At 49.5% G+C, this 27893-nt stretch overlaps 2 protein-coding genes and 2 non-coding genes across 8 annotated transcripts; 2 read left to right on the forward strand and 2 right to left on the reverse strand.

The window, feature by feature from the left end:
• Positions 1-1787: 1787 nt before the first annotated feature.
• Positions 1788-10413, forward strand: ARL2BP (ADP ribosylation factor like GTPase 2 binding protein). 5 transcript variants are annotated; one of them, XM_064459116.1, is made up of 8 exons: positions 1788-1869; positions 2802-2922; positions 5134-5195; positions 6852-6958; positions 7402-7487; positions 8740-8836; positions 9414-9481; positions 10006-10413. In XM_064459116.1, exons 2-8 carry the CDS (start codon positions 2882-2884, stop codon positions 10031-10033), a joined length of 489 nt encoding a protein of 162 aa, XP_064315186.1. In that variant the 5' UTR covers positions 1788-1869; positions 2802-2881; the 3' UTR covers positions 10034-10413. The 5 variants fall into 5 exon arrangements, with proteins under 5 accessions (XP_064315186.1, XP_064315190.1, XP_064315191.1 ...); XM_064459118.1 differs by lacking the exon at positions 1788-1869 and adding an exon at positions 1885-2002; XM_064459117.1 differs by lacking the exon at positions 1788-1869 and adding an exon at positions 1904-2042.
• A 4314-nt stretch (positions 10414-14727) lies between these two features.
• PLLP (plasmolipin) lies at positions 14728-18479 on the reverse strand. The gene is made up of 4 exons (XM_064459115.1): positions 18273-18479; positions 16020-16193; positions 15470-15589; positions 14728-15385 (listed from the first exon to the last, which is right to left on the reverse strand). The coding sequence occupies exons 1-4, from the start codon at positions 18471-18473 to the stop codon at positions 15272-15274; spliced, it is 609 nt and encodes a 202-aa protein (XP_064315185.1). The 5' UTR covers positions 18474-18479; the 3' UTR covers positions 14728-15271.
• Positions 18480-19406: 927 nt separating this feature from the next.
• TRNAL-CAG (transfer RNA leucine (anticodon CAG)) lies at positions 19407-19489 on the forward strand. The gene has a single exon. It is a non-coding gene; the product is annotated as a tRNA-Leu (tRNA).
• A 147-nt stretch (positions 19490-19636) lies between these two features.
• TRNAL-CAG (transfer RNA leucine (anticodon CAG)) lies at positions 19637-19719 on the reverse strand. The gene has a single exon. It is a non-coding gene; the product is annotated as a tRNA-Leu (tRNA).
• Between the last annotated feature and the right edge of the window lie 8174 nt (positions 19720-27893).

Raw genomic sequence — 27893 nt, forward strand, 5'->3', positions numbered from 1 at the left:
GCTGCGATATATCTTAGTTTTAAAATCGTTTATCTTTATTGTACTATCAAGTATTAACAAAGCAGAGCTGAGGCTTGCTTCTTCCTGCTGAGCACTCTTGCTTCCTACTGACTTAAATAGGAGCTGGGAGCTCTGCACACAGAGTTCACAATCAAGCTCCCTAGCAACTCCTTTCACCTTCTGCCTTTGCTAATTCAAGGGTGCTGAATTTCATTGAGGGATTAAAAAAAAGGGGAAAACCAAAAGTGTCTCCACTGAACCTCTGGAGTACAATGTGTGAGCTGGGAAAGTTCTGTCCATCTTGTTGAATTTTTTTTTCCAAATACAGACTGAATCCAAAAACAGAGTGCTGGTTAGTCTTTTTGCTGAAATGAGAATTCTCTTCCTCCTTGGATGTCTGTTTTGATTAAAGTCAGACTGGCAAATCTGTGCCATGGGGACCTCATTCCTTCACTGACTGTACTTTACAATGTTCTGCTGTAATCCATATTGCCAGTCAGGGCTGAGTCCCTTCCTGCTTGGTGCTGAATGAGCAAACATATGAACACGATCACTGCCAAAAGGATCTTAAAACTTCATTTCAAGTGATTCTGAAACTCTAAATGCTTCCAAATGCAATGATGGATTTTTATCCCTAAGGTACAAAGATACAAACCATACTTTAGGGAAGAGGTGGGACAGAACCATGTTGGACTCTGCCTTAGTAGATTCTAGTAACTTCAGGGCTTTGGTTTCCCTGGCCAGGATTAACTGAGGTAAAATTTTCAGAAGTGCCTAGGACTCCTGATTTCTATCAAGTGCTGTATGAGATTAAGCTCTTAAGGCCCAGGTCCACAAAGGCTGCTAGGTATTTGGTGTCCCCTTAAAATGGAGGTGACCCAAGAGCCTCACTGCCTTTGTGGATATGGGATTAAGTGCCTGCGTTCTTCGTTGAAAAGATGTGAATGCTTTGGAAAATTTTGCCCCAGACTGTCTTCCATGCAGCTGGTGTTGGGCAGAGGAAGCCAATGGTGCCGGAGGAGGGAGCTGTGTTGCAGAGAACTGTCCTGTTTATTTCACAAAAGACTGTAAAATTCAACTGGCTTTCTGTTGAAATCCATGATGGGGGCATCTTTGTAAAGCTCGATCCTCTGTGAGCCTGGTCGCTCCCTGCATGCCCTGAAGGCTCTGGGGCTAGGGAGGGGAGGCAGTAGCTCCACCGGCCCTCAGAAGGGAAAACGAATTGTTGCAAAGTTGTCCATTCAACAATTAAAAAAAAGTCTTGAAGGCTATTTGTTGTTCTTTAATTCTTTTGCTTCTGTTGAGAGCCGGGGTTGTAAATGGGTCTGTGCCGTAGGGCGATGCAGGCAGCCTGCGGGAGCGTGAGGTGCCCCTGGAAGAATAAGTAGTTGACTCCGAGGCAGAGAGGCAAGTCGTTCTTGTGTGAAACACTGGAGGACAGCCTTCTGCCGAGGCGACCCGAGTGAGCCCGGGCTCGCTGGTGCGGGCCGGGTGGAGGGCAGCGCGCTGTCCTCCAGCCCTCAGGGTCCTGCTCTGTGAGGGGAAAACCCGCCGATGCAACGGCAGCGTGCATCACAACGAAGCACGTTATCTCTGTATCTTCTTCCTCGGCGGCCTCTGATGCCCTGACGTTAAACTCACCACCTGCCCCGGCACCTCCCCAGGCCTGACGGCCGGCCATGGCGGCGGACAGCGCCTTTCCCCCGGCCCCTCCCGCGCGCTCTCATTGGGCCTTCTGTGGGTGGGCGGGCCCTTCGCGGCCGCATCGCTCTCAGATTGGCTGTGGGCGGGGCGGAAGGAAGCGTTTCCCAGGAGATGGAGGGGTAGGGAGGCGGGCGATGGCGGTGCGCGGCGCTTCCCTGACCGGCGGTAGGTGCGGGGCGGGACTGGGCCGCTGCACCGGCCCCTGCTCTGCGGGGTGGGGTGGGGGAAGCTGGCACGGCCCCAGCGCCCGTGTTCCTTGGGAAGGGCGGGTCACCCGGGCGCCTTTCGGAGAGGGAAGGTATCGGCAGCCGGTGCTGAGTGTCTCTGAGGAGGCGGCGGTGAGGCGGGCCGAGTGCCCGGGTCCCCTGGGCAGGGACGGGGCTGGGGGGCCTCGCTGTCCCCAGGAGCAAGGACTGAGAAGGGGGCGGCGGGGGTTCATCCCTCCCCCTGTGCCTTGAAGCGGTGCCGAAGAGCTGGCGCCCCCCCTCAGCTGGCTGCGCTTTAGGCCGGCGTTGGGCGCCCGGCAGCGGTGGCGGGAGCAGGGCGGCCCCAGCACGCACCCAGAGCTGTCGCGCTGGCCCATCTCAGTGGCCCCGGGGTGTCCCGGGCTGCTGCGTGCCTTGTCCTGCGCGGTGGGCCGGTAACCGCGCATAGCCACGGCCCAGGCTTCGGCCAGGACGCAGGCCAGCGGCGGCCAGAGCCCCTGGCCAAGCGCATGGGATCGCTATCCGACGCCTGGCCTGTGAGGTCTCTGGGACGCGCTCGGGTGGCATCGTCATCTTATCTGGCTTCCTTTTCCTGTGTCTTTAAAATAGTCACTCATATATCCTTCAGGAGGAATGATATAAAAGTCACCTAAAACCCCTTTTCAGAGACTAACTGCAGGTATGTGCAGTTCTGAGCCTGTTCGCTGAATAGGCAGAGAAGAAAGTTCATCGAGAATTTGAGTTATGAGGGAAAAGAAGTAGCAGTAACGTTAAGAGAACATGATTTTGAAATTCCTATGTCTAAAAATTAAAGATTCTCTCCGAATTTGAGAATTGCATGGTAATTTAACAATTGAATTTGTTTTAATGCCAAGACATGTTATTCCTTAGTACTTTGCCCAAAAAGAAGAAATAACCACTAACAGCAGTGATATAGCAGATTGCCTCTCCTCTGGTCTGGTAATGCTGTAATGATGGAGACTGCTGATGAAGAAAACTTCGGTGTAGCCATGTGAGTAAGCTGTGTTCTGTGACAGATTTTCAATCACTTAATTACTAGTTAAAATAATAGGGATATAATTGCACAAATGAATTTACACTATGCTGATTACCAGATTCTGCCTCTTAGGGAGAACAAGGGTGCAGAAGAATGTAAAGCTCCAGGAGGGAATAACACCAGTTCAGAGTTTAGGTGAATTCAAGCTAAATACAACCACAATAAGCATAGCACCAGATAGGCCTGGCTGAATGATCAAAATAAATGCTATAAGGCTGAAAACGGCAGGGGTTGTGTTCATTTTAAATTCAAAATTTCTCCTTTTTAAGAGCATACGTTGTCTAATATCGCAGAATCTAAGAAGAGACTATTCCTCTGTGTTTGAATGTGCTTCTCTAGACATGTGAGGCTTTCTGTGGGTGGCCTCAACTGATTTTTACACTGGTAGGTGCTAAGATGCTGCTTCGCCCCACATTTGTCTGGCATATTCTTCTCCTAAAGCTTGTGACAGAAGGGGACATGTGCCTGTGCCTCTGTTGCTCTAGGTCATAGATTTAGTTCTTTCAGTCTGCAGACTGTCAAAAATGGCCATGTGCCTTGGCTGCTTCAGCAGCACAGGCTGTGCTGGCCTAGACTAGACAGTGAGGTGACAAAGGCTTAAACCACAAGATCTGTGAGCGTGTGTTTCTTCAGGTATGTGGGCGCAGGTGCGTTGCATAAAGAGGTGGAATCGCTGCTGTTTTGGAACAGTTAACATTCCATGATTTGTCTTGCAAGCTTAAACTGGGGTGTAAACTAATACTTCAAATTTCTGTTGCTGTTAGAATAAGCTATAAAGCCAATAGTAGCACTATTTTGGTGGGGAAAAAGAGGAGTGGAAATTATCCATAGCAAAGCATCCTGTCATTGCACATAAATGGAAAGCAATGAGCCCTGTTGCCTGAAGTCCTAAGTGTGAGGCTCAGGATATGTAACATTTTACCTGTGCTGTGCCAGCTCCTCTCCTGGTGGTGTCCTGCACTCTGGTGGAAGAGCACGGTTCTCCAGTCTCTTGGCTGGGCTTTACTCGCCTCCCAAGGCTTAACAAATCAGAAATGTTGCCAGAACATCACTTGGTGATTGGACGCTTTTTAAATCAAATGCCTTTTCTTTTTTCCTGTCAGAATGAGCCCTATGGCTCTTTATAGTTAAACTGCTGGTTGAACTGTTGTTGGATTAATTTCACTGGACTGTTATTCAGTAGCAAAATAACTTCAGTAAGTTTTTTAAAACTTAATCTGAAAGTGTGTTTTGCTCTGTTTACGAAAGAGAAATAGAGACACATTTCATTTTAATTTCATTTCAGTGGTGCTTTCGCTGATCAAAGCTAACTTTTTTCGTAAAGACAAATGTCCTCTGAGGCTTGTTTCCCTCATGTGAGAAAAGCCTGTCTTTCATCTCTTGGCAAATATAGGAAGCATTCATCCCCCACTAAAGATGAGCTCTGAATGCCAAGGCCAAGGAGATCCTGTGGATTATCTAAAGTGTCTGAGCAAGCTGCACAATAGTAGATGTACCAGAAGGATCCAGAGTCCTGAAATGCTGGTACCAAAGGTTTCTTCCCTGGATGATTTCAGATCCATAATGGTGTTTAATATTTACTCGTGATTGAATGACCTTAGGAGATTATGCCACTTATTTGTAGCACCAAGCAATATTCCTTGCATAAGAAAAATATTTAAGTTTCCTCAGTTAAATAATATTGTGTATACATTGGATTTAAGTGGTTCCGCAAGACCAAGTATTTAAAAATATTCTCTAGAGTGTCTACACAGAGGTGGTCGCAGAACTCTAGAGTTAGGCAGGGAAGAGAGTAGAAGGAAAGCTTGTGGTAGCAGCTGGGATTTGTGGATTGGAAAATGCTTAATTTGCTGTTCTAATTACATTCTTTACATCCTTCTGCACAATGATTGGAATTGACAGTAATGACAGTAAAACAACTTTTTTTTTTTTCATTAGGCATCTTACTGGGGGGGAAATACAGTAGAGGCCTGATGAGAATGCCCATGAAGCAATCTCTTATCATCAGTGTTGTGGATTATTTTGTAGTTGAAACCAGGAAATCATTCACTTATCTTGTAATTACTGGGCTTATTTGTGCTTAGGCTTTTCTTAACACTTTTTAACTTTTATTTCTGCTGTGGTTGAAATATGTATTTATGCGGTACCACCGTTCTTTGCTTTCAGCTCCTCCCCTTCTGATGCAGAGTTTGATGCAGTTGTTGGGTATCTGGAGCATATTATAATGGGTAAGCTCTGCAAGTAGTTATAGACCACAAGATGAACACTTTTCTATTAGCAGACATACAGAGCCAAAATAGCTGCTGCCTGCTTCGTTGAAGTTTTCCTTCCTTTGTTCCCATGACCCCTGGCCAGACACTGTGCCCAGGAGCGTAGTAAAAATATATGCAAAGTCTTTTGTGTGCTGTTTGTGCAACAGTGGGCTTATGAGTCTTGAAAATTATTCTCCACACCACTGCGATACACGCCTTCATAAACAAACAGTAAAGACACTTGCGAATCTCACATGGAAATCAAAGCTTTCTGGAATTTTTATACTCTTTTATAAAGGGGATGGAAGAGACTGTGAGTGGTAGCCTTTCCTTCCCCAGCCCTGCCTAAACATCTCCTAACGTGTTTGTCAGGATAGTTGTAGAAGCTGCCATAGTTTGCCCAGGCAATTTGCTGTAGTGCCTAGCTGTTGCTGCTGCAGGCAGCCTTTCATAATCAGCAATATAAAGTGCTGCTGTGCTGCAGTTGAAGCATGTTACTCCTTGTCCTGTCTCTGCTGAATACAGAACAGTTTGTTTCCTCTGTCTGCAGCAGCATTGCATAACTGTAGATGGACATTATCAGGTCTTGCCACGTTTCATTTTTTGAGACTATCCTTCTGAGTTGATTTCGTTGCGCTTAACTTGCATCTATGTGTACAGTTGTAACATGGCAGGATCTGTATGTGGCAGGAATGTTGAATGGTGCTGATCTCATCATGTGAGATTAGGCAATAAAAGGCACTAAATTCTCAGAACTGTAATTTTAACTGAGAAGTTGGTGTGTGCAAGGAAGTAGTTTACAAGATGCCAAGACAGAATTCATGCTAATCAGCCATCACCTGCTTTGTAGCAGCGTATAGTCTTTTTGACCACATCCTTCCCGGAGAGGTGTACATTCCACAGCCTCAGTTTTCCCAGTGATGTAGTTGAATCTGGAGAAATGTGAACTAAATGAATTTTGAATGTATTACAGTTTAGAGAGTGGATACTGGTGTATTTTAACACTGTGTATAAGTGATCTTTATATTTATTCCTGTTCTGTTGAATTTGGCAGTGACCTATCGTGTTCATTTTTATTTCCATTTTCTTCCACAACTGGAAGAAAAATCCTCAGCAGTTGAAAACAAAGTTTCACTAACACTTTTTCGTCCAAGGCAAAATCATTATTTTGAATTCTTGTAGGTAATCACTTTTGCTGACTTGAGAACCTGAACAAAAAGGAGTTCAGAGTAAATAACCTTATTAATAAAGTGTAAAGCAGGATGACTTTTTTGTTAACACTAAGTGTAAATGAAACTTGTAAGAAGTCATTGTAGACCTTGTTAGGTGGGCGTGTTCATCCCATTCCACTTAGCATGCACAGCTGCTGTCAAAACGCAGGCTAATGTGCTGCTGCTCTGTTGATTCAGCTCCTATAACTGACGTAGCACTGCCCTCCGCCAGCAGACTCGGTCTTCTCACAGATGGATGAGAAATGGCTCAGCGGCAGCTGCGGTACTGGTGTGACGGACTCTGCACGTGTGCAGGGCTCCGTGGTTACAACAGGGAAGTGGAGGACTAGTGAATGTGGGTTTTGTGTTAGAAAAAGAACGGCTAAATTCGTAACTATGATGCATTTTTGTTGTGGCCCAGATGATGATTTCCAATTAATGCAGAGGACTTTTATGGAGAAGCACTACCAGGAGTTTGATGACTCGGAAGAAAACAAGCTCATCTACACTTCTATTTTTAACGAATATGTAAGATACTTTTTCCTATTTTTTGCATGTATTCCCTCTTTGGTTTTTTTTTAAGGCCAATGTCAGGTCCTGCATTCCCGCCTTTATAAAAATACTGGGTTTATATGGAGCAGAGCCAATGTACTGCCTGCTGTCTCTTTCATGATCTGTAAGCAAGACAGATGTTTTCTGGAGCTCTAGGTTACTTTCTCGTTGTTTCACCTGAAAACTTCTACAGATGTTTTGTTCTTATCAGTATTCCCAGCAAAAATGTTCAGCTCAGTGCCTCAGCAGGGGTGTGAATAACTGAATTAGCATCACCCAGCTAAGGAATCTGCAGTTGTCTGCCCAGTGAGGGTAATACAAAGTGTCAGTAAGGTGTCAGCGTAAGGAAGATCCCCTGTTTTGAAATCCGCTCCTGAAATTTGTTATGATGTTGGGGTGGTTTGTTTGGTTTTTTCCAGATCTCTCTAGTAGAGAAATACATTGAAGAAAAATTGCTTCATCAGATTCCTGGTTTTAATATGACTGCTTTCACAATGTCATTGCAGTAAGTCTCTGCTTTGCTTTTCGTTGGGGGGCAGGTTATATGCTTCTCAATTAACTCTCTTTGTCTACATTAAAACTTAGGTTTGACAGTTCTCCCTTTAGAAAAGAGGTTCCTCTTTAATTAAAAACAAAAGTGTTTATGCATGCAGTGACTGCCCACTTTTCTTGCCTTCAGCATGTTGTGCTACTCTAAATTTTCTGAACTGTTATGCTGAAATATATTGGGACTTAAGGGGTAGTAAGAGAAATCAGAATCAGAACACAGAATGGTTTTCTCCACTGTTGTCCCTTGAACCCAGATCCTTAAAAGGCTAGGTCTCATCTGTCTCTTTCAGGCTCTGTGGTGGACACTTAAATAGCCTGGTAGTCTTTCAACAGTCATGTGATATAATGCCTTCATTGTAATTTTTGTAGAAAGTGTTCGGAGAAAAGTTTGATTTGTCTTAAGCTTTTGCATTTGGTCACTTTAGCTTAACCAACTTTATGAAGAGGTCATATTTGGAAGATCACTGTTTTTCTCCATGAATAAGAAAATCAAGTCTCATTGGGAATTGAATATCTTACAATATTTGAATCTATTTAATTTTTTTAAATAAAACATTGGGAAGTTACTGTGAATATGCATAGTACGCTTAAAAGATAGGCTGTTTAAGGTAAATCTCCTTCTGATAAGAATGAAATAATTTTTTAAAAACCCAAACAAACAAAAACCCCCAAAAATAAGACAACCCAACCCAGCCCTTGACTGTCAAGAAAGTCTTGTTGAAATATGCCGATACAGGAGCATGGAATCTTTCTTCCAAAATGTTTTCATCAAAAGACCTCAACAAAGTGTTGTCAGTACAGTCCCTCATTCTTAAGGGATATGTGTGAGCACACTGTGCTTCTCCCCAGCCTTTCTCACTTTCCAAGGGACTGCCTAGCTGTTTCAGTGCTCAAGATAAATAAATAGATAAATGCTAGTTGAGTGTTACTTCTCTTGACTTACATGTCAGTTTCTTTGTCTGGTTTTCAAGGACTGATGAGATACTTTCACATTTACCTAAATATAATATGTTAATGTACTTGCATTGGAAATATTACAAGGTAATACTTGGCTAAAGTTTTGCTTTACGGAAGACCCATAATAACATTATCATTTAAATTTTGATATTGTTCTACTTACACTGATATCCTTTTGACCTTGTACCATTTTAAAATAAGAGTTTATTTCCCACACAGTTTTCTAATTCCCCAACTACTTCTCTCTATAGACAGCACAAAGATGAAATGGCAGGTGATATATTTGATATGCTTCTCACGTTTACTGACTTTCTGGCTTTCAAAGAAATGTTCTTGGATTACAGAGCTGTAAGTATGTCACATTGTTTATTTTCATTGGCATAATGGCTGCTGGTTTTGTGTAGCTCTACCAGAGAGTACCAAGTGCAGTGTTATTACAGTAGGTAGCAGCATTTATTCAAAGGCTGTATGTGGTCAAGAGGAAAATAACGTCACTGATTGGCTGTTTAAGCTCAAAATCCACAATTAATAATTTCTAGAAAACATGAATTAAGCTGGTATGTGGAGCAGTTCTTTGGAAACACACGTTTTCTGTATCTTTGAATGTTGATTTCCAACTGAGCATAAGCGAATGCTTTTTCACTGTGAGAGTGACGAAGCACTGGCGCAGGCTGCCCAGGGAGACTGTGGGGTCTCCATCCTTGGAGCTACTTAGAAACCGTCTGGACATGGTCCTGGGCAGCTGGCTCTGGGCAGTCCTACTGGAGCAGCAGGGTTGGACCAGATGGCTCTGGAGGTCCTTTCCTACCTTCACCATTCTGTGATTCTATATGTTTTCCTAATGTGTTGTTTGTTTTTTTTCCAGCCACTCCAAAATTAACTTTTTAAGCTTATTCCATTTGTATTTCTTCTCCTTTCTGTCCAGGCTGAAGAAAAACAAACAAAACTATTAGGGGTTTTGAACGAGCTTTTTCCGAAGGAAATTAAATACATGTAAGCACTCCCCAGTGTCCACCCAGTCACATCTGACAAAGGAGCAAAAGAGTCAGAATTGTTGTCAGAGTTGTGTCCTCTGCCGCCTCGCCCAACCCCTTCCGGCTTTGTGAAAACGGGGACAGGTTGAGGAGAAAGAGCCAGTCTGTGTCTCAGCAGCAGGAATAGTTTCAGCTGGGGTTTGCACTTTTGGGGACACCTGAGAGGCAAAGCACAGAAGCTAGTTTTCGCTAGATCCTTGAGCACTGGGTGAGCCTTCTGGCTGGGCATTCTTGACCAGATGTAAGCAAGGCTGTGCTCTAAGCTGGACGTGCAGCTGGCAGAGCGACAGTGGCCTAACTCCAGGGATTCCTGCACAATCTGTTCTTGACATGTACATTCAGTCATAGATGCTTAGGTAAGGTGTAATTTTACATTGATTTGATGCAACAAACAAAATATGTATTGCTGGTTTGATTATATTTTTAACTGCTTGCTCCAAAACAGCATTGGGTCACGGATTTATTTTTCTTCCACATTTCTAGGAAAAAGAAGGTCGAAGTCTGGATTTAAGCAGTGGCTTAGTGGTGACTTCATTAAACAAATCATCAATATCCTCCTCCTAGAACCGTTTATGCAGTACCTTTCCTTCTGCAGATGAGTGCTGCTGCTTTCATTTGGACAAGAAAACACTAAAGATCATGAGAATGAAGGTGCTTTTACAAGATGAAAACACATTCACCCTCCAGACTATCCCTTCAGAGGCCTGATCTTAGGAACATCTGTGTGTGAATTCTGGTTGGTATTCAGTGGCCACAGAAGATGACAATTTCACCTCTACCAGAGTAATTGTTTTTAATAAACGCACAGTAGTTGTACACCAGCCTAACCATTGCACATGCTGAGAAGCCCAGCACACTGAAAAGACAATAAATAACCCTGCGTTCATGTTATTTTGGTTGGCGTCTTAAGCATCTCCCCAAAATATAGAACTTTTCCAAATCAAGGTGGCAGTATAAAAAGAGTATGTCCTTCCAGCTCTTGGAAGGACAGGTGTGAATACATAACTTCTGGGTTCCTCCCCACAATATTTTGTTGTTTAGTTTTTGTTGGTTTGTGGGTTTTTTTTAAATACTTCAATATGATCTTAAGTGCTATGGCTTTCAAATGGAAGAATATGTTTTAATAGGTACCTGTTCTAGCATAAGACTGTCTCTCAGCCCTGACAACTGATATGTGAGTGTGTAAACCTGTCTGCTCTCTGGCTTTTTTAAGTCTCACCAGTAATGTGCAAAGTTCTCTGGTTCACTTTCATGTGGGCTTCAGCTATTCTACAGTGGGAAAAATGATCATGATAAAACAAAATCTGGCCTATGTATGCAATTTCTTACTTCCTTTTTGGCAGAGGCACAGCTGCATTAATTCTAGTAATATAAGCTTGATGGTAGGTTGAGCACAGACATGTTTACCAGAATCACAGAATGGCAGGGATTGGAAGGGGCCTCTGGAGATCATCTTTTCCAGCCCCCCTGCTTGAGCAGGCACACCTAGAGCAAGGGGCACAGGAACACCTCCAGGAGGGTTTTGAATGTCTCCAGGGAAGGAGACTCTACAGCCTCCCTGGGCAGCCTGTGCCACTGCTCTGGCACCCTCACAGGAAAGAAGTTTTTTCTCATATTGAAGTGGAACTTCCTGTGTTACAACTTGTGCCCATTGCCCCTTGTCCTGTCATTGGGCACCACTGAAAAGAGCCCAGTCCCATCATCATGACAGCCATCCTTTAGATATTTATAAGCATTGATGAGATTCCCCCCTCAGTCTTCTCTTCTCCAGGCTGAACAAATCCAAGTCTCTCAGCCTTTCCTCTTAAGAGAGATGCTCTAGTTCCCCTGATCATCTTGATAGCTCTCCACTGGACTTGCTCCAGCAGTTCCCTGTCCTTAAACTGGGGGGCCCAAAACTGGACACATTACTCCATATATGTCTTACTAGGGCGGAGCAGAGCGGGAGGATAAGTTCCCTTGTACTGCTGGCCACATTCCTTGTAATGCAGGCTGGGATACCGTTGGCCTTCTTGGCCACAAGGGCACATTGCTGGCTCGTGGCCAACCTGCTGTCCACCAGTACTCCCAGCTCCTTCTCAGCAGAGCTGCGTTCCAGCAGGTCACCCCCAGCCTGTACCGGTGCATGGGGTTGTTACGCCCCAGGTACAGGGCCTTGCCCTTGCTCTCATTAAATTTCACGAGGTTCCCCTCGGTGCAGCTCTCTAGGTCTCGCTGGATGGCAGCACAGCCTTCTGGTGTATCAGCCACTCCTCCCAGCTTGGTATCATCAGTGAACTTGCTGAGGTTACACTCTATCCCATCATCCTGGTCACTGATGACTATGTTGAACAGGACTGGACCCAGCACAGACCCCTGGGGAACACCACTAGTTATGGGCCTCCAACCAGACTCTGCCCCATTGATCACGACCCTCTGAGTTCTGCTGTTCAGCCAGTTCTCAATCCACCTCACTGACCTCTCAAACAGAATCACAGAATGGTAGGGGTTGGAAAGGACCTCTAGAGATTATCTTGTCCAACCTCTATGTTACTGCCGTGTCATTTATGGTGCTGATAGCTGATAGCATGCTGATTAAAAGGTATGGGTTTGCTATTAAACTGTTAGCAACACTAGTGCAGCAATGCATTTTTCGGCATCTGTTGAAAAATAGCTGAGTGGCCTACTGGTGGAGATGTGGCCGCATAAGCCTGTCACAAAACCCTGGGCGCATCTCTTGGCAGTTGGAATTAAATTGTGTTTGGAACTACAGGGACCCTCTGTTTTTATGCTGTTCGGATGCATTAATGTGCCACTTAATGCCGTGCTTGGCGAACCTGAGTATGTCTTTAAAAGCCTAAGAGTAGACGGAAACACAAGATGGGGAGCAGAAGCCTCCGCTCTGTTCCCCGGCAGGTTGATGCAGCAGGGGAGATGCCCCTCAGCAACAGCGAAGGGGCTGATCAGTGGCCATCACCTAATAAGAACCTGGCCTAGACAGTAAAATTATGGCCAGGCCATGACAAGTTTTTATTTGTGGACAATAAATATTGTACAAGAACAGAGGAGATTAAAGCCTGGTCCTACTGACATATGACAGTGATTTCAACAGTACTAGGATTTTGTTCTTCATCTGAAATGGTTCTTGAATACCAGTCAAGACTCCTAGCCGTGCAGGCGAAAATGAGCCATGCTTACACCACAAAAATACAATTACATTAACCAGGGTTGTGGCCAGACCATAACAGCTTCTTAAAGGCTGGCAGTGCTAAGCGTTTAGCATCCTAGTATTTTGACTCTGCCTATACCAAGTTACCAAGTTTATGAGTGCTGCAGTAATTAATCTCATGAAGTTTCTGTTACAATTGCGCTCATGGCTCTGCGGTTTTTGGTCTGGAATTATTCTAGTATGTTGAAGTCTCCCTCATAAGTGGACACACCGAGGTACACACACCCCCCCCACACACCTACCCCCACATGCTGCTTTTGCGGGGGGGCGGGGGGGGAACCAATACACCAAACTATTCTTTCAGGATTTTTTTAATCTCCTTCAATAAATTTACACTTGTCAGATTTGAACGATAAAAGCCAGAAGCTGAAGCGAAATTAAAAATTGCAAGAAAGCTCTTTCAGGTTGGGTTTTTTTGGTTTGTTTGTTTGGGTTTTTTGGTTTTTTTAAGGGGTGTAGAAATCCTGGGTGTGTTTTGATCAGAAGCAGTTTTGTAGGCTTTCTGTTCTGGTGAACACCACACAAGCTCATTTTAATTGTCTTTTCAGCAACAGTAGCCCGCAACATGAGTACATCCCTAAAAATGCTAAGTTGCAATACCATGGTTTCAAATGCATGTTCCTGATCCTTCTGACAGCAGCAAAGTTGGTTGAGCTCCATCAGCCCGGGTCATCCTACCAGGGTTCATGGGTGTTTAGCGTCTGCCTGCCACCTGCACCATAAAGAGCAGCTTTTCCTGTGAGCGCAGAAGTGGGTGCTCAGGCATGCTTGGCAGTTAGGTAGCAGACGTGATGCTCCAAGGTCTTTATTCCCAGAAAAAAAAATTATTAAAACAGTTGTGGTTTTAATACAAACAAGAGGCAGCTCCCCTGTCACATGAACCCCGAGGTTCACCCCAAAGAAATTTAAGACTTAAAATCTAGTTGGTTTTCTACTGACAGTGTACAGACTGGAATTCTTCAACTAACTTCTCATCTGTTTATATGATATTGACTTTTTAATGTCAGGAACAGACTTTACCAAATTTTTGAAGAATCCTGTTGACATATTTTAATTGTTGAGCAAAAATAATTATTCACGGCTAAAACTAAAAATATCCCTGACATTTTTTTTAACTGAAAAAGTTTTCATTCTTTTCCTCTTGCAATTGTTTCAACTAATTACTTAAACTAATGGCAGCATAAGTGCGTACCTCAGGCCGTTATTTTCTGATGGGAATTCTGTTGTATTTTAAGCAAGGTCTCCTGTAATTTCAGAGGCTACAAGGCATAGTTGGAGATGAATTCTTATTTTGATGGGGAATCGTATCTCAGTCTTCCCTGCAATACCTTTCTGCCCCTGGGTTGCTCTCTTCTATCTGTGTGTTTTATGTGGGCTGCTGCTCCCAGAAGAACTTATCCCTCTGCGGCACTGCTGTCATGCTGTCACTTGTCCCTGGTTTGATGCATTTTCCATCACGCAGAGGGGTTTTTTGAAGAGATTAGATTTGTCTATATAACGGACTATCTGTGTGCAAGCCTGACTTCATACTTTAGGAATTTTAACATTGTCATAACAATGCATGAAGAGGCTGATTTTCTTACTGATTCATATATACACTTCCATAGTTGTGGAAACTTGACCCTTCATTTAGCTCACTGAAAACCAAAGAAAGGCGAATCTGCCAGGGGCTAACGCGGTTTGTCCAGTCCTTTTCAGTTCACACCTTCCATTAATGCAGTTAAATTTCCCAACCCTGTGTAGACAAGTTGTTTGCCCTTTCCCGTGCAGAGCATGCAGTAAGTTTTGCAGCATAGCTCACTGTGTGCCAGCTTTTATGTGTAGAAATACCCGGAAACAAACTGAACCCATTTCATCTGTTTTTATCAGCTTGTACAAGGAGGGTGTCAACACCCATATGCAGTGGGAAGGGGCAGTGACACCTCTGCTCTCCACTCCATGCCATGCTGTAGGTGTACCTTCTGGCAAGACAAACTTTTCTCAACAGACTCCGCTGCTGGATTTAGGAAGATTTTTATTTAAAGCATAAAATTTGTGCTTCAAATTGTTAGAAATCAATACCAGAACAGTTTGGGCTGCTTCCCTTGCTTAGCCTTCATCTTCCAGCTCTGCCCCTGTTTACGTATCATGTTAATTGCAATTACTTACACTGTAGCTGTGAGTGACCAGAGGCAGGAGCCTGGGCTTGGTTTAGTGAATTTTAGTGCTGAAGTGTGCCGAGTTGGCTGAGGCCCTCAGCGGAGCTGTTCCAGCGAGGATCTGGATTAACCCCAAGGACAAGCAGAAGCTTCAGCCCCCAGTGAGTCCACGTCCTCACAGTGAGGCTGTGGGTAACAGCACTGGTGGGTTTGTGCTGTGGGCACATCATCTGGAAGCATCATCAGAGACCACAGGGCAGCGTCCACACGACCTTGCACTGAGCATCCCTGCCAGCCGCGGATGGTCCAAGGAGAAGACCTGGTGGCACGTGAGGCTCTGAGCCACTGAGCCCGACATAAGCTGACCCAGGGTGCCCCAGGGCTGGGCTTTGATGTCTGCTCCTTACACGTGGTCAGTCACTTGGCTGGTGGCCGCATTGCTGCCGAGTCCTTTCCAGGCACGGAAGCTGAAGAAGGTGCTCGCCCCATAGGCGATCATCACGAGGCAAGCAAAGAACTGGAAGAGGAGCACACCCTACACCTAAGCATGGCGGCCGCCGCCTCCCCAGCCCCAGGCCCTTGCCCTCCCACCACTACTTACGGATGCTGCAGCTCTCCGGTTGTAATCCCACTGCCGCCAAGACGTAGGCTGGACGGCGGCCGCACACGTTACAAAGGCAGTGATGTACAGGATCGTTGCCACAGCGTTGAAGATGGTCAGCTAGGGAAGGCAAAGAGCAGGCCATGAGGTCTGGGCTCAGACTCATGCATGCTGGGATGAGCAAAATGCTCAGTTTCATGTTCTTCCTTCCTCCCCAGAACAACCAGAGGAAGAGGGTCCAGCCCCTCATGCTGAGAATAACCCTCCAGTTAACATCTCATTAAATGCACCCAGGTTGTGCTTAGAGGTTTGTGGTGATGCCATGACTGCAGCACTGATGTGATGGCTGTAACTTTCTGGATTCATACAGGGATCCCTGTTGTGAAAATTTTCTAAGCAACTGAGGGGCAGGATGAAACAATGTCATTGTGCATAGTGCAGGGAACTTTGTTCCATCAGCCCAGGAAAGCCTGAAGCCCTGATCTTCTCCGAACATCTCCAGAGTATGTCCCCACCTGGGACTCCCCCTCGCTCTCTCTCGGGTACATACCATGAGGGGCCAGGGGATCACATAGAACTTCAGCTGAAGCTGGAGGAGGTAAGTCACGAAGAAAAGGACCGTTAGTATCCAGAAGAAGATGGACACGAACATCACCCAGCCATATGCTGCATGGAGGTGGTATGTTGTGTCAGCGATGAGAGCCCACACCAGCAAGCCGAGCACCTGTGGGATGAAATAGGGAATGTGTTCAGGTGGTGGTTCCTGCAGGTGGAAAGCAGAGCATCACCCATGAACCAGGCTCACCAGCCCCCTGTTGCTCAGGGATGGGCTCATCCCCAGCACTACTGCCCCAGGAGCCGGTACAGGGATGTCCGGCATGGCGGGACGGTGAAACCTGGGCATTCTCACCACCAAAGGCCCCTTCTCAACCAAGAAGACCTCAGGGATATCCCTCTAGGTACTGGCTTAGTGTTAGGGACATCTCATGGGCCGGGTGACAGCTGGACATGGGGGCTTTTGGGGCCCCAGCTCAGCCTTGACCTCCTCCAGAAAAAATAATAATAAAAAAAAAAAAATAAAAAAAAAGCAGCAGGCTTCTTGGCTTCTCTCCACTGTTTGGCCTGGTCTGGTTTATACCTCCTGTGTGTAGAGCTCCTAGGGCTCACCTTTCACGGTTAAGCAGGTTTAACTACATAGCAACCACAGCATCAGGTGCGTTCAGAGTGATCCACAAAAAAAACAAAGGTAGGTGAGTCTGTTCTGGGTCTGCTCAAGGAGAAATAAGCAAAGCCATTTTCTCCCCTCGCAGAGCCTGCAGGGCAGAGGCAGTGGCAGGGAGCAGGTCTCTGCCCTTGGCTCCAGCCCAGGGTGGCATTTCATTTATTTATTTATTTTTAAATTTCTCTTCCTTGTGCTGTGTCCACCCCTGATCTTTGGATGCTGCCCCTCTTCACCCCCAGCGATGCGGCCAGGGAGCAGCCACCTCCTCCAGTATCTGGATGGACCAGAGCAAAGCAGGGAGCCTCAAAACCTGTTTCCACGGAAACAAGAAGGCTCCAGGCCTGCGCTCTCTGCATTTCCCAGCATGAACATCCCGGGGAGATCCCCATGGCACAGCCCCACAGCCATGGCATCTTCTGTTCCCCAGCTGGGGCTGGGATCTCTTTGGGCAGAGCCAGTGAAGCTGCCAGCACCACCTGGCTCCTGTGCTTACGTCTGCTTTGGCAGGGGAGCCATGGAGTCATCTCCCGCTGGTGGGGAGGAGAAGGGCTCTTTGGAAAGCTGCTCTGCCCCTGCGTAAGCCCTCATTGCTTATTGTCACAGAGGAAACACAACGGCCTTTGTCCTGGCGGAGTACACCGCCCTGGTGCTCAGCTGCCCTCACAATGCCTCCTTGTCTGTCACATCCATTTCTAACACTCGTGATCACAAACTATGCACTGGGGAGAAACATGTAAAGGAAAAAGCCTAGTGTGCTCTGGGAGTGGGAGGTGGCATGGGGGGACAAAAGCAGGAGCCCTTAGGAGAGAGGTTGTGGGGAGCAGCAAGGTCCCAGTGGAAGGGAGCTGATCCAGTGTTCAACACTGCCGCCAAAGGAAAGGGTACAGCCCAAGCAGGGCACTGAGGGGCTGGAGAGGTGGGACCAGGCAGAGGGTGGAAGGGTCTCTTCTCCTGATCTTGGCTCCATCTTTCCTTCCTGATGCTCCTGCAAGACACCCCCTGGCAGCATCCTTCCCCAACCAGTTGTTCCCGTGTCACAACCAGCTCAGCCATGCCCAGGGGTCGAAATCTGGAGCAGGGAGCCAGGTCTACACCAGGTGGTTCGCAGCACCCCCCACAACGCAGCCCTGAGGGAGTGGGCATGGGCTCCCGGCTGCAGTGGGGCAGCACCGTGGGCGAACACCGGAGCAGGTCACATGTGGCCCCGCAAGCAGCCGAATGCCCATCCCTACACGCACAACGTTGCGCCCGAGGTACCAGGAGAGGGATGCCCGTGTGGGTGGGCCCATGCCTGGCGCTGGGAGCTGCCGGGAGCCGTCGAGCCGAGTTACAACCGGCAAAGGGTGTGAGGACAAGCAGCCAAATTTTCCTCTGGGTTTAGAGAGGGAAGGAGAAGCAAGGGGGGGCTGCACAATCTCAGGGTTAGAGATGAGTTAGGGTGGAAGGGTGGGGATGGCAGCCCAAGGGAAACCTGCCTGTTCCCAGCCAGGGCAATGAAGAGAAGGAGTCGAAGCGGGTGATGCGCTGGGACGGGCGCTCCCGCAGCCAAGCCCGCCCCGGTGCCCCCTCCCCGGTACTCACGGCCTGGGCACCCATCAGCCCCCCGAGCGGCGAGAGGAGGAAGGCGCCGTCCAGGGCGGGCAGGGCGGCGGGGGCGCCCGGGGGACCGCTCCGGGTCCGTGCGAAGCCGGGCAGCCCCGCCATGCCGCGGGCACCGGCACCGACACGGCCCCGGGACGACTCTCGCCCCTCCCACGGGCGCCGCGAGTGGGTCCTCCCCATCCCCACGCACCGGGATGGGGTGGGCTGAGCCTCCCGAGGGGACGCTGCTGTCCCTCCCGCCCCGACCCGCGCCGAGCTCCCCAGTACGTCCCAGTCTGCGTTGTACTGGGGAGCCCAGCACCACCAGCGCTCCAGGGGCGGCCCCACCAGTGGCAGGACACCCCCCCCTTCCAACTCCTGCCCATGCTCTGCCCGAGGCAGCCCAGGACGCCACGAGTCCACCAGCACCCTAAGAACCTTTTTGGGGTCCCCAGCGTGGCCCGGTGCGGGGGCTGTTCCTCCCCAGGCGTAGGGCTTTGCACGTCTCCTCGTTCAGGAGAGCTTCAGGAGGTTCCTGCCAGCCCATTTCTCCAGCCTGTCCCGGTCCCTCTGGATGGCAGCACGACCCTCTGGAGCATCAGCCACTCCTCCCAGTTTGGTGTCACCTGCAAACCTGCCGAGAGCGCGCCCTGCCCCGTCAGCCAGATCATTAATGAAGGTGTTAAACAGGACTGGACCCAGTACTGACCCCTGGGGTCACACCGCTGGTTACTGGCCTCCAACTAGACTTTGTGCCCGGACAGCAACAGCTTGTCTAGGAGGATCTTATGGGAGATGGTGTCAAAGGCAAAACTGAAGTCCAGGTAGACGACATCAGCTGCTCTCCCCGCGTCTGCCAGAGCCATAATTTCATCATAGAAGTTTACCAAGCTGGTTTCCTTCCCCGGGAGAAGCCACGCTGGCTGCTCCTGAAGACCTGCACCTGCCTGGGGATGGTTCCGGCGGGGTCTCACCACCTTCCCAGGGGCGAGGACGAGGCTGACCGGCCCGTAGCTTCCCGGCCGCCCTTTGGAAACGGGGGGGTGATCCCCACTTCCCCCGGACACCTCTCACCAGTCACCGCGACAATCGCGACCGACCTGGCGGAGGCGGCGGCAGGCGGCTGCGGAGCGGGTCAGGATGGCCGAGCGGTCTAAGGCGCTGCGTTCAGGTCGCAGTCTCCCCTGGAGGCGTGGGTTCGAATCCCACTTCTGACAGTTCCTTTTTGCTCCTCCGGGCCACCGCTTTTTGCTTGGCGGGGCCGCGGGCCGATTTTAAAAAAAAAAAAAGCCGCAATTAGACCCAATTAATTAATCTATTTTGATTAAAGCAAAAGGCGCCCGTCCCGCAAAAAAGGTACTGCTTGTCAGAAGTGGGATTCGAACCCACGCCTCCAGGGGAGACTGCGACCTGAACGCAGCGCCTTAGACCGCTCGGCCATCCTGACAGCGCTGTGAGGGCGCCTCGGCCGCGCGCTACACGGCTCGCAGCCGGCCGCCGTGGCGGGTCCCCGCCGCTCTGGCGGGGGCCGCGGGTGTCCGGCGTCGCCGGTTGGGCTCCCCGCGGCTCCCTCCCCGTGGTTTTGTGGCCGCCGGGGGCCGGTACCTCCTCCCGCCGGGCCCGGGGGCGGTGGGCCGGCAAGCCCCCCTGCGCACAGGCCGCGGTGGCAGCGCTGGCAGGTGTTTGTACCTCGCTCTGTCTGTACCTCGGGGGTTTGTGACAAATTCTCCACCGGCAAAAATCTTCCCAAAGGCATAAACTTGATGTCACTGCCCGGTCAAGTCTCACAACCCGTGCTCCCCACACGGGGCAAAATGCCACGGCTGTGGGCAGGGAAGCGGCTCAGCGAGCTACATCGTGAGGGTGCGCTCACCCGCCGCCACCGCTTTCCGACAGCAATATGCCGGGGAAGCCCTGCCAGGTGGGGAAAGGACCACAGCCCGGCTGGTGGTGGGAGCGGGGGTCCCAGGGGGAACGGGAGGGGGCCGCGGCCCGGACCACACAATGGCAGGAAGCGTGAGTCAGTGTCCCACGCTGGGCCACCATCGCAAGCGTGACAGGAAGAGGGGGCACCGTGACCTGCCACACTGACACGTGCTTACTGATAGATTAAAAAAGGGACAAGAAATAGCCAATGACATACCTCTGAGGATGCGATGAAGGACGACCCTTCGCTACATGGGCCAGTTGCAGAGAAGTCAGCACTTAGATTTCTCTACAGGAAAACACAAGTCCTCTCAGCACCTCTCGGCAGCTCCTGCTGCTTCTCCAGAGTACATTTAATACTGTTTTATAAAAAATGCAGTATTATATATTCTGGAGAAGTGAGGACTTTGGCCTCTTCAGAGACCTGCTTGGAGAAGTCCCATGGGTTAGGGCTCTAGAAGGCAGTGGGGGTCCAAGAGAGCTGGTGGGTATTCAAGGACAACTTCCTCCAAGGTCAAGATTGGTGCATCCCCAGGAGGAAGAAGTCAAGCAAAGGAGCCAGGACACCCACATGGGTGACCAAAGAGTTTCTAGAGAAACTCAAATGGAAGAGGGAGCTTCACAGTATGTGGAAAAAGGGACTGGCCACTTGGGTGGATTTCTAGGAACATTGCAGAGATGCAACAAGGAAGGCCAAGGCCCACTTGGAACTGAATCTGGCAAGGGATGTCAAGGATAACAAGAAGGGCTTCTTCAAATACATCAGCAGTAAAAGGAAAACTGGGGAAACTGTGGGCCCACTGCTGAATGAGGTGGGGTCCTGGTGACACAGGATGCAGAGAAGGAGGAGTTACCGAATGCCTTCTTTGCTTCAGCCTTCACTGCTAAGGCTGGCCCTCAGGTATCCCGGGCCCAAGAGGTGAGAGGGAAAATCTGAAGAAAGGAAGACTTCCCCTTGGTTGAGGAGGATTGGGTCAGAGATCACCTAGGCAAACTGGATCCCCACAAATCCATGGGTCCCGATAGGATGCACCCATGAGCGCTGAGAGAACCGGTGGATGTTTTTGCCAAGCCACTCTTCATCATCTTTGAAAGGTCACAGAGGACAGGAGAGGTGCCTGAGGACTGGAGGAAAGCAAACATCACTTCCATCTTCAAAAAGGGCAAGAAGGAGGACTGGGAAACTACAGACCTGTCAGCCTCAACTCCATCCCTGGAAAGGTGGTACAACAGTTCATCCTGGGGGTCCTCTCCAGGCATGTAGAGGACAAGAAGGTTATCAGAGGTAGCCAACGCAGATTCACCAAGAGAAGATCATGCTTGACCAACCTGATAGCCTTCTGTGATGGTGTGACTGGCTGGGTCGAGGAAGGGAGAGCAGTGGATGTTGTCTATCTCGACTTCAGTAAGGCATTCGACACTGTCTCCCATAGCATCCTCACAGGCAAGCTAAGGAAGTGTGGGTTGGATGGGAGGTCAGTGAGGTGGACTGAACTGGCTCAACAACAGAACTCTGAGGGTTGTGATCAATGGGGCAGAGTCTGGTCTGTTCAGCCTGGAGAAGAGAAGACTGAGGGGGGCTGGACTCTTCAGTGGTGCCCAATGACAGGACAAGGGACAATGGGCACAAGTGGGAATGCAGGAAGTTCCACCTGAATATGAAGAAAAACTTCTTTACCATGGGGATGATGGAGCAATGGAACAGGCTGCCCAGAGAGCTTGTGGAGTCTCCTGCTCTGGAAATATTCAGAACCCGCCTGGATGCGTTCCTGTGCCCCTTGCTCTGGGTGTGCCTGCTCAAGCAGGGGGGCTGGACAAGATGGTCTCCAGAGGCCCCTTCCAACCCCTACCATTCTGTGAGTCTGTGATTCTGTGAGGACTGCTAGAGCACTGGAGGAGGTGCTAGGACATCTGGCACATGGGATCAGACTGTGCCAGCACAGGTGGTGGTCTGTGGTCTTGGCTGCACATCCGACCTTGAGCTGTTGTGGCTGAAACCTCCTCAGCCACTGCTGAGCCCCAGAGGGTGAGTCTTGGCCTGGGTCTGGCCACCAGGCATGCACTCCCCAGGGCTTGATTTAACCCTTCCCCAGAAATGGCTTTTGCTTGAAATACTGGCAATTTGGTGAAAGATCTGTATGGAGCCACCCTGCAGCTTGTACTCTGCCTGCCCATGGTTATGGCTCAGAGGAGTTGTTCTTGGCTGTCTTTGCATGAGCTGTTGCTATGAAAGCAAGCAGGGACAGCAGCCAGAAGAGTGAGAAGTGAATGGGGGTTGGGGGGAAGCGGAAAGGGAAAAAGCCATATCCAGAGCAAAATAAACGGCCAGCAGAGAAAGCTATTTTTTAAACTTTTCAGTCAATTGTCCTGCAGGGAGAGTCCCATTGGCCTCAGAGCAGAGATGTTTATCTGCACCCACATGCCATACCTCATAGAGCAGGAAATGATACAGTAGCACTGAAATAATCTCCTTTACTTGGCGCCTCAAGGTTTGGGTCCAGCTCCTGTGTGGGATCTGCAGTAGCCAGGTAGCTCCTCAGGCTGGGCTTGTCTCGGGGTGTCCCTCTCCAGCCCCATGGGAGAAGCCCAGCCTCTGGACATGTCCAGGACCTGCAGGGAGGTCAGTGTTTGGGAGCCCCTGTCCACCCATACTGGCTCTGAGTAACCAGCACCCAGCTAGGGGATCTCCTTGTGGAGACACTTTGGCAGGGAAGAGGGGTTTGCTAATTAGCTCTGGGGCAGAAGCAGCAATTTTTAGCATGGATGCTTCAGCTGAAGAAGTAATAACCACCGCACGATGGCATTGTCTGCTGCAGCAAGAGGCAGAGGCCCTTCCAGCTCAAGAAACTCTGCAGGAGCCTTGCCCAGGGGCAGAGAGCAGTGTGAGCTCCTCTCTGCTTTCTCTGATTCCCCCCTGCTGCCTCCTTGGGTTGATATAAGGAGTCGTGGCCCAGGACAGGAATCTCCCTTACCCTTACCCCCAGCAACCCCTTTTTTAACTATCCCCAGCCAACCCCAAAACACTAATGGCCAGCATCTGTAGCCTGTTGCTCTGTTAGGAAGTGGGACAGATGCATTGACCTTAAAAATATGTACCACAGCCAATTGGAAGCCCAAGGAACTCTTGCATTAGGTGGTGGGGCAGGCACGATGCTCCCAGAAAGTTTGATGTAAGGCAAAAGCATGTCTCCCTGGGATCAAGCTGGTGAGGGAGCAGGTCACTAGAGGGGTTGTAGCTGAAACCCAGTGGGAGCATGGGAGGCTCTGGACAAAAGCAGAGGAGAAGGAGACACTCTGTTCTTACAATGTGGTGTGCAGAAAAGCTCAGGTGGGAGAGGGAAGGGGTCTGGCGACTCCCTGGTCTCTCAGTTGAGCCAGCAAGGTGTGAAAGGGTTCAGAGCCCAGGCAGAGAAACTTGTGTCTGGGTTTGTTTCCCTGTCCAGTCCCAGTGGTTATTGTGCTAGGTCATATAAAGACTTGCTGGGCGTTGGAAGCCCTGTGGGCTCCTGGGGCTGTTTGCTGCTGCTGGTGTGCGTTCCTGGACACCAGTGGGGAGCTCAGCGCATGCCTGTGTCTGAGGCTTGGCAGAAAATGCTGCTTGAATGAGCAGGTGACAGCTCTGGTCTGTAGGGCTGTGATGTCCCATTTCTGTAAGAGGCTGTCAGGGATCTGAAAGCTTGTGGGACAGGAGGGCTCAGCTCAGACCAGGGGGTGCCAACGGCCCCAGCGCAACCACATCTAGCAGGTCATAGCACTGCACTTGGCAGCTCCTCTTGGCAAAGGGGGCTGACCCAGAGGTGCCACCGGCTCTCATGGAGACACCGTTGGGGGTCAGCCCCAGTGGCATCACTGGAGAGAGGTTTTCTGGCTCTGTCCTTCACCCACCATCACGGCTTAATGATGAGCTCATGTCAGATTCGTCCCACAGATGCTTTTGGAAGGCATGCAGCCTTCTCCTGCCCTAAGGAATTGGGAAGAGGCGAGCCTTTCCGAGAAGGTAATAGAGCTGCTTCTGGTAAGCTGCTTTCTTGGAGACTGGCAGCATTCATGTGCAAACGTGTTGGATGGGGAAGTGGGGATGTGGAGAGGTGATGGCTGTGCTGGCCCATGCATGTCCTTGGATAGGGCCCAAGGGCTGGGTCTGCAGCAGGCAGAATCTCCCTGCGTCCCTGAGTAAAGGTCTGGGGCCAGGACCCAGCCATTCCTGCCAGGAGAAGGACCCCTCCGGACAGGGGGGTTGCTGGCACATGCGCTTTCTGCTCCTGGTGCTGCGGGAGCAAAGGATGGGGGGTGTAACTGGGTCTGCTGCAAAGAGGCATATGACTCATCGTCTTCCTCAGCTGGGGCAGTAGGCACTAGACTGGCCCTGGGCTCTGGCAGAGGTAAAATAGCAGAGCTGTGGCGCTTTTCCTGCTCCCCACCTTCTGCCTATTCCCACAGTGGCCCTGATAGGACCCTTTTCCACGATGCAAAGGAGGGGAGACCCCCCCATACCACCCTAAGGTGAGGCACAGCACAGCTACTCCTACGCCAAGGGAAAGCTGTGAGAGCTATGGTCTCCTGTGGCACACAGAGCTTTCTGTCATGACCATCCTGACCCGACATGCTGCCACTCTCCTCTCTTCCCTGCAGTGCAGTGGTGAGAGACTGCCCTTTTGGGGATCATCTGGCACGCCTTCATCATGCCAGCTGGGTGGAAATATTGCCTTCAGGGCCTGCAGCTATGCAGGAGGATTGCAACATCAGGACTCTGCAGCGCCATAGGGACTTACCAGGACCCCGGGGCCTGATGTGCTCAAGCAAGCCCATTCTGGCAGAGTCCTAGCACGCTCCTTCCCCTTATCTGAAAAGTTCTCTCAGATTTCATCTGGATGCCCAGAAAAGCCTTCCCCCTCCACTGTCCTAGGGAAGAGCTGGTGCCCAGTGGCTGCGTTTCTCTCCAGGGGACAAGTGACTCTTGTCTATTTAGGAAGTGCTTAACTGTGCTGCAGACTAAACAGTTCTGTGTTTGTTTCTTGGCACATAATTATTTTCAACCAACTTGTGTCTTGTATATTTCAGCAGCCGTTGCAGTCCTTGGTTGTCCCTGTGGGACAACTGCAGAATGAGCTGTCCTCACTTCTGGCTGCTTTGGCTGCTGAGGAGAGGCATCCATTCCCACTGTAGGTATGCACCTTTCCGTGTAATGTCCCACTGGGATCAGCCACCAGCTTGCAGCTCAGATGTGATGCTGCTGGGGAAAAGCCACATGCCACAGGCTGGCTGGCTTGGGATACTGACTGATAGCTGTGGGCTGCCTCACTGTGGAAAAATACAGAGCATTGCATTTTGCACTGTGTGCTGGAGCCCAAATTTGTTCTTAATCACAAGGAAGGAGGAAGCCATTGTGTTCAGAGAATTGAAAGTCTCTGTGATGTTTTCTGCTATTTCTGAAAATGTTTTCTATGTAAAGCAGTTTCTTAAAAACAGTCCTGCACTGGTTGATACTTCCCAAATCAGAGTTGTTCCATCCCCTGTGGAGATGGTGACTGCAGACAGCCCCAGACATCTGCTCTTCATTTCCTGCCCTTTTTTTCCAGTGTGAGAAAGTTCAAAGTCGTGCAGTGCCAAACAAATTTTCTGGATCCTCTGTCATTCAGTTCGCTCCCTTATCACACTAATGGCTCAGGAGCTCTACATTAAGCATAGGCTGAGGGCATCTCCAAAATGACAGGCCACCTTTGGCTCTAAGGAACTGTCTCCTGAGTCTGGCACTGGTTGCCTTGGCTGGGAGAGAGGAGGTTGTTGGGTTGGTTCTGGGCTGCTCTGGGCCATACCACCCAGTGCTATATCATCGGAAAAGCCATCGAGGTTTCTCCAGACTGAAGTCTTGGAATCTGGTCCCACACATCAGGGACCAGCTGCACATGCTGGCCTCATCTGCAGTACGTGCATCACCAGTCTCCCATGTCTGGGCTCACAGACCTTGCTGCATGTGTGGTTCTTGAGAGAAACTGGAGGACCCCAGTTCTGGTGAGTGTGGAAGCTCTGCTGCAGTGGCAGTTCTTGAGCTGCCTTGAGTCTAATGCTCCTGGGCTGCAGCAAAGGGGAATTGTATCAGAGCAGTGGCTGAGCTGCCAACCCCACCGAGTGGTCGGTATAGTGCAAGGATGAGCTGCCACAAGGGAGCTCAGAGCTGGGAGCATTAGCAGGGAAAAAGAGAGTCTCATCATATGCCCAGAGTTGGAGTCCTGGGTCAGCCTGTCTCCTTTGCAGCATTGAGACAAGCTGGGTCTTCCCAGCTTTTGCTAAGTGTTCCTGCAAGCCTCCGAGACAGAGATCATGGACAACATTGTGAATAGAAAAGGATGCTGTTAATACCTGCTACAAGGGGTGCTGGGCTTCTCTGCTCCAGGAAGAACAGCTGCTGAAGTCTTGGGAGCTCCTGAACAGACCATGCAGTGGAAATCATCAGCATTCTCATCTGATCAGCTCTGGCATCTCTTTCTTCCAGGTCACATACATACAGCCTCCCTTACAGGTCTCACTGACTTTTCGTTTTTCTCCAGTTATCACCTGATTGCCAGGAAGACAAACCTATTGTAAAAAACAGCATGTTCCTTGGACAGGAACCAAGGATAGCTGAGGAGCATAAATTTCCAGCATGGAAACACCCTGAAGGAGACAGGCCATGATTTGGGACCATTTCCTGTTTGGTTAGGTCATAGCACTTGTTCTCCTTGCATTTTGTTTTGCATATTGCCTTTGCAAGGTCAAATTGCTTTTTGCCTTCAACAGCAATTCCCCCAGCATTAGTCGTTATGTTGCTTCCACCTGTGAGGATCTTGACCCCGTGAACAGCCCTGGCAAAGCTGCAGGGGGCGGGAAATGCTGGAGCTGCTCTCACGTCTCTCATGGGGAAGATGGGATCTGGCCCTGTGGCCAGTGGTATCTGTGGTTTGGAGCAATAAGCCAAGCTCCTGGCTAGTGGTTGCCAGTGAGCAACAGAATGTATGGCATCAGACCAGGCTTCTGAGCATGCCTTGTGCTGTCACCAACCCCCAGCCCACACCAGCCCTTGTTCTCCCTTTCTCTGCAGCAGAACCAGCGTTTAAGTAGCAGGACATCTGTCCTTATATTAAACTGTCCTTAGAGCAGAGCAGGATCTGGAGCCAAGAGAGCCCAGACTCCACCCTCGATACTCAACTGTCTGCAATGAGCCATCAAGCCCTTTTGTGGGTGTTGAGGACCAAACCTGGAGCTGTGTCAGATGTCCCAGAGGTTACAGTCCCAGCCCCAAGTGTACTGTGCCCGGTGCATGATCCCTCTGCCCACACTCAACAGCAGGTGCACAGCCGTATGTTTGCTCATGTTTTTTCCTTGTCCATGACTCAAATCAGCCTAAGGTCCTTCCTCATTCATACTACAGTTTAAAGTTATATGGGGGAAAAACCCAACCCTCTTCCTAGTATCTACTGCTTTTCTTTGGTGCTATACCACCCCTTCAGAGAGCCTCTGAGTGCTAAGGGTAATGTCAGGGAGCCTCCTTCCAGTCCTCCTAAGGAAGAAGGGGGAAGGGCTGTGATAAGCTGCCCCAGCCCATGGTCTTCACTGGAAGGATATGACGTTCTTGGTGGGCTTTCTTCCTCATCAATCTCGGTCTGCTTGGTTTCATCTTCATACATTTTCCTAGCACCGTCTGTGTTCCCTGGTTCC

Source organism: Phalacrocorax carbo, chromosome 8, assembly GCF_963921805.1.
Source record: "Phalacrocorax carbo chromosome 8, bPhaCar2.1, whole genome shotgun sequence".
Lineage (NCBI taxonomy): Eukaryota > Metazoa > Chordata > Aves > Suliformes > Phalacrocoracidae > Phalacrocorax > Phalacrocorax carbo.

What these genes read in the sequence shown, in the direction of transcription:
- ARL2BP (XM_064459116.1), top strand. Translation starts at nt 2,882, where the DNA reads ATGATGGAGACTGCTGATGAAGAAAACTTCGGTGTAGCCAT. An exon ending in GAAAACTTCGGTGTAGCCAT is followed by an intron (nt 2,923 to 5,133) that starts GTGAGTAAGCTG and finishes CTTTGCTTTCAG; the next exon opens with CTCCTCCCCTTCTGATGCAG. An exon ending in TCTGGAGCATATTATAATGG is followed by an intron (nt 5,196 to 6,851) that starts GTAAGCTCTGCA and finishes GTTGTGGCCCAG; the next exon opens with ATGATGATTTCCAATTAATG.
- PLLP (XM_064459115.1), bottom strand. Translation starts at nt 18,473, where the DNA reads ATGGGGAGGACCCACTCGCGGCGCCCGTGGGAGGGGCGAGAGTCGTCC. An exon ending in GGCTGATGGGTGCCCAGGCC is followed by an intron (nt 16,194 to 18,272) that starts GTGAGTACCGGG and finishes TTCATCCCACAG; the next exon opens with GTGCTCGGCTTGCTGGTGTG. An exon ending in TGATCCCCTGGCCCCTCATG is followed by an intron (nt 15,590 to 16,019) that starts GTATGTACCCGA and finishes TGCCTTCCCTAG; the next exon opens with CTGACCATCTTCAACGCTGT.